Source organism: Neovison vison, chromosome 12, assembly GCF_020171115.1.
Source record: "Neovison vison isolate M4711 chromosome 12, ASM_NN_V1, whole genome shotgun sequence".
NCBI classification, from domain to species: domain Eukaryota; kingdom Metazoa; phylum Chordata; class Mammalia; order Carnivora; family Mustelidae; genus Neogale; species Neogale vison.
Window position 1 is genome coordinate 88400845 of NC_058102.1, and position 7723 is coordinate 88408567.

At 49.8% G+C, this 7723-nt stretch overlaps 1 protein-coding gene across 1 annotated transcript; it reads right to left on the reverse strand.

Annotated features, from left to right (window-relative positions):
* Positions 1 to 302: 302 nt before the first annotated feature.
* On the reverse strand, positions 303 to 6435 carry KRT5 (keratin 5). Its single transcript, XM_044228484.1, has 9 exons — positions 5794 to 6435; positions 5031 to 5245; positions 4205 to 4265; positions 4000 to 4095; positions 3277 to 3441; positions 2759 to 2884; positions 2223 to 2443; positions 1422 to 1456; positions 303 to 969 (listed from the first exon to the last, which is right to left on the reverse strand). Exons 1-9 carry the CDS (start codon positions 6349 to 6351, stop codon positions 665 to 667), a joined length of 1782 nt encoding a protein of 593 aa, XP_044084419.1. The 5' UTR covers positions 6352 to 6435; the 3' UTR covers positions 303 to 664.
* Between the last annotated feature and the right edge of the window lie 1288 nt (positions 6436 to 7723).

Below are 7723 nucleotides of genomic sequence, written 5' to 3' on the forward strand. Positions count from 1 at the left end.
ACAAGTCAGCCCACCTTGAATGGGGATCCTCTCCAACAAAAGCTCTAAAATCTGTCCAAATTGCAATATAGTGGACATTACCGTTCATGCCCCCCAGACACTACCTCATTCTAGAGGTTTTAGCAACATCCTTTCATGCCTCTTGGAGTCTCTGGACCACCCATGTTGGCCACTGGATCTTGATGGTCATTCTAGTCTCCCCATGAATCATCAGAGGAACCAATCACATCTGGACAAATTGACCCTCATGGGGTCTCTAGGCTGGTTGTAGACCTTGAAAAAAAATTATTCTTCGCAACAGCTTATATTATAAAAGCATTTTATTGAACACACTCTGGAGGTAGTCAGAACCAAAATAAAATTTGTGATTTGAATGGGGACCCTGTTCTGAAGGTTTAGACACCAGAAAACTTTAGATTCTTCTCTCGTCAAGGACCATGCTATAGAGACCCACAGGCCGATTTGAAGCAGAACATAGAATCACAACATGGGAGACTAGGGACCGAGGATTAGATACTGCCAGGAACCAAGAACGTTGCTCTGCAATACAGTGGTCTAGACCACACTCCAGAAAAAGAAAACTTGGCTTGGGCAGCCACCTGGAAGAGGCAGTCACCACAGGCTGGGTTGCTGCACTTGGGAGGCAGTGACTTGCAGCAGACTCTTAGCTCTTGAAGCTCTTCCGGGAAGAGGAGGTGGTGGAAACAAACTTGACGCTGGAGCTACTGCCCCCACCACTGCCAAAGCCCATCCCCAGGCTTCGGCCACTGCCTGCACTGAAGCCAGAGCTCCCCACACTGAGCCCACCGCCCATGCCGACACCTCCACTGCTGCTGGAGTAGTAGCTTCCGCTGCCACCTCCTCCAAGGCCACCACCAAGACCTCCACCGAGGCCACCGCCAAAGCCACTGCCGCCACCAAAGCCACTGCCGCCGCCATAGGCAGAGGACACGCTGTTTGTGATGACAGCTGCAGAGAAAGGAGGGAGAACTTGGTGAGACCAGCATGCTAGATTGATCATACACATCCAAATTATTTGATCCCACTAGTGTTAGCACTGTACCTGGCCTCTTTCACAGAATAGCAAATGTGGCTCAGGACTATGCCATTTAGTTAAGGTCCCTAACAAAGGTTGGTGAGCATAGAAGGCGAGGGATGGTCCTCAGGAGGTAGGACAGTGAGAGGAGAGGGTACAGGATGTATGGAATACTGGGTCTATGCTTTAAGAAATAAGACATGAGCCATGTTGGTTCATGTCTGAATTTGTGCTCTTTTCCCTCCACTACGTCCCTCTCTCTAATATACTGAATAACTATATACTGAGATGGGAGTTTCTGGTATCTTGAAACAATAGGATTCTGAGCTGTCACCAAATACCCACATATAATCATCATTGTTAAGGTTTATTCAAAGTTACTTACAGATGTTGACTGGTCCAACTCCTTCCCCACTCAGTCTAAAATGGGAAAAATTAAAGTAAGAGTTAAAAACTCCCCCAAAAGACAGTAGTAGTCATGTTTAAAGCTTGTCCTACAAGCAAGAAGCCTGCATACCCCAAAGCTGCTAAAATCAGAGAAAGAGAGCCCTCTAAAGTGACTTCCCAATGAAGAGGAGTATCAGCCTGTTTGACCTGAAAACAGGTTATTGAAAGAAGATTGTAATTCACATTCTCCTCCACCCATTATCAGGAAAACATGAGTAAGAGGTTATGGGAACTATGCATATGTATCAAGCAGTTTTGGCCTGGTAGGAGCTTACATTCTTTGAGGGAATTTGGCATGGACAGAAATATTTCTAACAGGAAGGATGCAATAGGTAGTGTCAGAAGATTGCAGAAAACAGAGTAGTTTGAGAATCCAAAGGCAAGTGAATTTAAGTCAGTGGGAGTGATCATGAAAGATTTCCTGAAGGAAGGGGTACTTGAAGAATGGGGAAGACATTTGTTGAGTTATTTGAAGGAGAGGAATCTGGTGGTGGGAACAGGGTGAGAAAGAATCCTAGTGGTGGGAACAGGGTCAGAAAAGTGAGTTGGGGTGACCTGGGGTCCCCAGGTCAGCTGTTTGCCTAGGTGTTGGATTGAAACTGGATTAGTGAAGAATAATTATCATGTACAAGATAGTGCTCACTCGTGTGTGTGATTTACACCCTGTAGTGGAGAAGAAGCTCCATTTTGTCAAATGGGAGGCCATCCTGGGCTTGTGAAGTTACGTCATGATGCCCACCTGCACTCCTCGCCCTCCAGCAGCTTCCTGTAGGTGGCGATCTCCACGTCCAGGGCCAGCTTGGTGTTCATCAGCTCCTGGTACTCCCTCAGCAGACGGGCCATGTCCTGCTTAGCCTTCTGCAGGGCATCCTCCAACTCAGCCAGCTTGTTCTTGGCATCCTTGAGGGCCAGCTCCCCGCGTTGCTCAGCATCAGCAATGGCATTCTGCAGGTTGGCACACTACAGAGGGAAAGAAGTGAGTGGGAACCATTTAGTAGCTGACCTAAGCCTGAAGTGTCTCTTTCTGGGATCCCAGGGAGAAGCCAGCACATTTTTCCTGTGGAACTTTGGTCATGGTGGAACATTGAATGCTGGTACTTGTTCCAGCTCTGGGGTGTGTGTGTGTGTGTGTGTGTGTGTGTGTGTGTGTGTGTGTGCATGCGCACGCGTGTGCACGTCCATGTGTGTGTATGTTTATAAAAAGTAAAATAAAACAAATGGGTCTCATTTTCAGAGCTCAGGTCCCTTCCTTGCCTTCTTGCAACCTCTCCCTACCTGCTTCTTGACATTGTCGATCTCAGCTCTCAGCCTCTGGATCATCCGGTTCATCTCAGAGATCTCTTGCTTGGTGTTGCGGAGATCATCTCCATGCCGGCCTGCTGTCTGTTGCAGCTCTTCATACTGAAGCCACCAGAAAAGAGGAAAGACCCCATTTGTTTAAGAATGGAAACAATTTCTCAACACTCACAGGCAGGAGCTACCAAGAAGTGGCAAGTAGTATCCTTATCTGAGGGCTGTGGCTGGTTTCAGCTTTGTCCAGGTGGTCCTGGTCTTAGATACTTTTCCCCTTAGTGCCTTTGCTTTCATGGAGACAGAGGTGTGGGATTCAGAATGAGATTCTTAAGGTTCTTAAATTTATGTGGCAAATGTCATGCATGACTATTCCCATAAGTCACCCCACAATGCCTCACTCAGCAGGTTTCAGGAGCCTTATCCTTAACATTTTGTCAATGGCCTGGAATCCTAGACACATGTCCATCCTTCACTCAGGATGCATTTGCCACAGCACTCACCTTGGTCTGGTACCAGGATTCAGCTTCTGTCCGGCTGCGGTTGGCGATCTCCTCATACTGGGCTTTAACCTCAGAGATGATGCTGTCCAGGTCCAGGGAACGGTTGTTGTCCATGGACAGGACCACAGATGTGTCTGAGACATGCGTCTGCATCTGGGACAGCTCCTGTGGGGAGATTTGAAGTCAGTCATTCTGTCATTTAATGTTGGGTCCATTCAAATCTTCCACTCATTGTGGTATGTTAACTTGAGAAAAGAAATAATAACCACCTACATCAAAAAGCAAGATAAGTCAATAAACAATCCAGATCATGACTCAACCTAGTTTTTTAAAAAAACTTAAACAACTTTGAGCTTCCAAGAAACCCCTCTCATGTAACCTCTCAGACTCTCATCTTCTTGGACCATAACGTATTTTTAGAATAGTCTAGTTGCATGGATTGCATGCTAGGCGAAAACAGAGAAGGGACGCCACTCCAGAAAGGGGAGGTGGCCAGGAAAGCCGTGCCTTTAGTAATGCACTTCACGCCTCACTCTGCACAATGACTGCTGAAGACATCTTTTGCTTTAAATTTGACTTTCTTTTTTTAAACTGTTGGCTTCATAAAGTAATAAAGTGTGAGTAGTACCAAAGGGGAAGGAGAGACACTGAAGTCAATCCTAGAGCCCCTAATTCCTGGTGACGTCCCATGTCTCTAGGTCCCAAATAGGAGGCATTTCTTACCGCCTCAAAGAACATCTTCATGAAGTTGATCTCATCCATCAGGGCATCAACCTTGGCCTCTAGCTCCACCTTGTTCATGTAGGCGGCATCCACATCCTAGAGAAACAGGGATTGTTGGCACTGCACCCTATTTTACCCTGCCTTAAATGAACGACCCCTTAAGACAGCATAGCCTTGGGCTGTGGACTGTCTTCTACCCACGCACCTTCTTCAGCATCACAAACTCATTCTCAGCAGTGGTACGCTTGTTGATTTCATCTTCATACCTGGTGGTAAAAAGGATGGGAATTGCTGATCAGAGAATGAGGGACAGGTGGGGGTGGGGTCTTTGTTGCATGAAGACCACTGTCAGCCTGCCTTCATGCTAGGAAGGGTCTTCTCACACCATACAGCCAGAGAGGGAGAGAGTGCTGGTTGTATGAGCCCCTCGGCATGGTCCCCACCTATAGGGACATCAGTTTTTCTGCGACTGCTTACCAGATCATCATTATGTTATTGCTATCATTCAGTTGGTTCAAGGATATTCCCATAAAGAAGCTGTGTTATTTCTCCCCAATTCCATATCTAGTCAATTTCCCTAGTGCTTTTTTTCAACTTTCATAGCCTTGTGAAAAAAAAACCAAAAAACTATCAACCCAGCTGCTGCTTCATAAGGACTAAAGAAATTATTTGAGTCACTAAGTTGGGTTTGGGGAAAATCTATCAGAGCACCCATGCTGTGGACTTTGGGTATACTGGGGAGAAAAGCCCCCAAAGAATAAGGATTACATTATGGCTCATTTTACCAGGCAGTACCAAGGGCACTGAGCCTCTTGCTCTGACTGGTGGCTAAGTGCTGGTGGTACCAAAGGACTGAGCTTGGGGCTGGTACTTTATAAACATGGGCAGGATTTTTTTCCCCAGTGCTTCAGGTACCCATGAAACATACATGCATCTAGCCCGTGGGGAAGGCATAAGTGGCAGCGTGTTTATAAAGTACATCTGGTGTCAAGAGGATATCACCCGCCCCATCTCTGCTCCCTGCAACCCACTTGTTCTTGAAGTCTTCTACCAGGTCCTGCATGTTCCTCAGCTCCGAGTCCAGGCGGCCCCTCTCCCCTAGGATGCTGTCCAGCTGTCTCCTGAGGTTGTTGATATACTGTTCAAACAAGGGCTCCAGGTTCTGCCTCACGGTCTTGGTGCCCTGCTCCTGGAGCAGAGTCCACTTGGTGTCCAGGACCTTATTCTGCTGCTCCAGGAAACGCACCTGGAGAGGGCAGGGTTTGAAGGTGGAGAAACCTGAATTTCATGTTTTGATGATCAGTTCACCAATTTCCCTCCCATTTCATGCTGGTCCCCTACTCCTTCCATGTACAGTGCCAGGCCCTGGGCCCCAAGAATGGAGGTCCAGAGTGAGGTGCTTTGCCTCACTCCTCTATGGGAGACAAGACTCCCAGACTGCACTGGACACAGCTGGGCAGCTGTAAAGACTCTCAAGCTACTGCCGGATGAACTTATCTATCTTTCTGTTCAATCAGCCCTGTTATAGAGAGCACAGAACTCTTCCCTTTGCCCTATAGTCATCAAGAAGCCCTTATGAGGTCATCTCAGAAGGAGAAGAAATAAGACCCTCTCTCTTAAGCAGCCAATGAAGCAGTCTAACTAAGAAAATGGGCCACAAATCCAGGACACAGAAAAAACTGTAACGGCCAACTATGGAGGTCTTTGCACAAAGTCAGAAAATCTCCCATCTTCCCACTTTCTTTGGCATTTACTCCACACATGTGGTGGTTTTTCACAAACGATCCCACTCACCTTGTCGATGAACGAGGCAAACTTGTTGTTGAGGGTCTTGATCTGCTCCCGCTCCTCAGTCCGCACCCGCTGGATGGCGGGGTCGATTTGCAGGTTGAGGGGAGTCAGGAGGCTCTGGTTGACGGTGACCTCTTGGATGCCTCCAGGGGGGCACACGGGGAAGCCAGGACCACCAAAGCCGCCTCCAAAGCCAGCGCCGCCACCAAGCCCAAAACCTCCACCAGCTCCACCGCCAAAACCAAATCCACTCCCGGCTCCACCTCCGAAGCCATAGCCTCCTCCAGCACCAGCACCTGCACCAAATCGGTTCCTGAAGCTGCCACCACTTGTGCTGATGGAGATCCTCTTGGAGCCTCCCAGGTTGTAGAGGCTCCGGCTGCCATAGCCACCAGCTCCACAAGCACCCCCCAGGCTGACCCTGCCAAAGCCGCCACCGCCACCCCCGGACCGGGACACAGAGGTGAAGCTGGTGCGGGAGACAGACGGGGTAATGGCAGAGGCAGCGCTGAAGCTACGGCTGCCTCCGCTCCGGAAGGATACACTCGACTGGCGGGACATAATGGCTCGTTCCTGGTGGAGCAAGAGTACCGGGCACTTGGGGTTGGGAAGTGCTGGAGAGAACAGAGCTCAGCAGGATGCAGAAAGTGGCTCTGTTACCCAGGAACTGCAATCCCCCCTTTTTATTCTCTAGAACTGGGTTGGGCGGGAGAGCTGTCGAGCTGTGAATGATTAAGTGGGCTGGGCATGCCCGGGGGGCAGCTGTGAGCTCACCGGCACACCTGCACAGTGGTGTGGGGAGCAAACGCTTGCTTCCTGGCAGGCTGTGCTCAGTTAGGAATAACCTTGCCTTGCAGCACTGATGTCTTGGCAGAAAGTTGGCGATGTTGCCAACCAGTCTCTCTCCACCATGGGGGCCTGGGGCTGTAAGCACCCAAGAAGGACACTAGAAAGGCAGGGTACATTTGACCAATGTCCGGAGGGCTCCTTACAGGACTGGGGATATCGTCAGCCATCTCAAGATGGGGCATACTGTCCATGAATTGGAGGCCAAGAGAGTCTCCCACTGCGAGAGATCTGCTCTTTGTACTCTTTTAGGCAGAGGGCTGTTGCAGGGACCTTGGCACTTGGAAAGGCAATGTGACCTGACATCTCAGCTATGTGCTAGAGGGGAGAATAGACTTCTGTCCTTTACTGCAGAATTCCCTTTCCTGGGGGGAGGTGAAGTTATCATCCCAGAGCCCACTCGGCAGATTCTCTGGCAGGATTTGGGCCAGGAAATCTCCCCAAGCCACAAGCTCCAGAAACAGAGAATGTGGGACATTCTTAGTCCCAGGTCTATAGGTCTACAGGGCCAGGCCAATCCCTCCACATCTCCTCCTGATTCAGTATTTTCCGTGGCTTTGACCTCTCCCCTTGCTCTTCAGCCTCTCCAGGACCCCGCGGGGCCTTAGCAAACCCGGGGTCCCCATGCAAGCCCTCATAAAAGGTCCTTAGACTCAGTCTGGCAGTTATGTCTCTCTTCAGAGGGAGCTGCTCTGCCCGCTCCCCCAGCCCCCCAGGTGTGTTCCAGCAAGCCCTCAGTTATTCCACTAGGGAAGAAATGAGTCATCGTATCTGTTGATACAGGCTAAAGGCTGCCACAAACACATACCTGCAGGAGCTCCTAATCTCATCAGGAACATGTTGAGAATCCGCCGGCCTGTTATAACGGAGAACCACCCCGTTGCGAGCAGCGGGGACGGCTGCGCTCTCTCTAAGCGCCAGCCCAGAGTTTCCTTGAGGGCTGGGGGCATGGGAAGTGGAATTCTGAGACTGTGGATTGTCCTGCCAGTTAGGCCCCGTGGAACCAACCCGGGGGACCGGGCAGCCGGCATCACAGTCTGACACAGCTTCTTTAGGGAGGACTCCTGCTAGTCCCCTCTGCTGTGCT

Excerpts from the sequence above, each read along its gene's own strand:
- KRT5 (XM_044228484.1), bottom strand. The coding sequence starts at position 6,351 with ATGTCCCGCCAGTCGAGTGTATCCTTCCGGAGCGGAGGCAGCCGTAGC. Across the intron at positions 5,246-5,793 it reads TTGCCTCGTTCATCGACAAG|GTGCGTTTCCTGGAGCAGCA; the intron begins GTGAGTGGGATC and ends TGCCCTCTCCAG. Across the intron at positions 2,885-3,276 it reads AATCCTGGTACCAGACCAAG|TATGAAGAGCTGCAACAGAC; the intron begins GTGAGTGCTGTG and ends TGGTGGCTTCAG.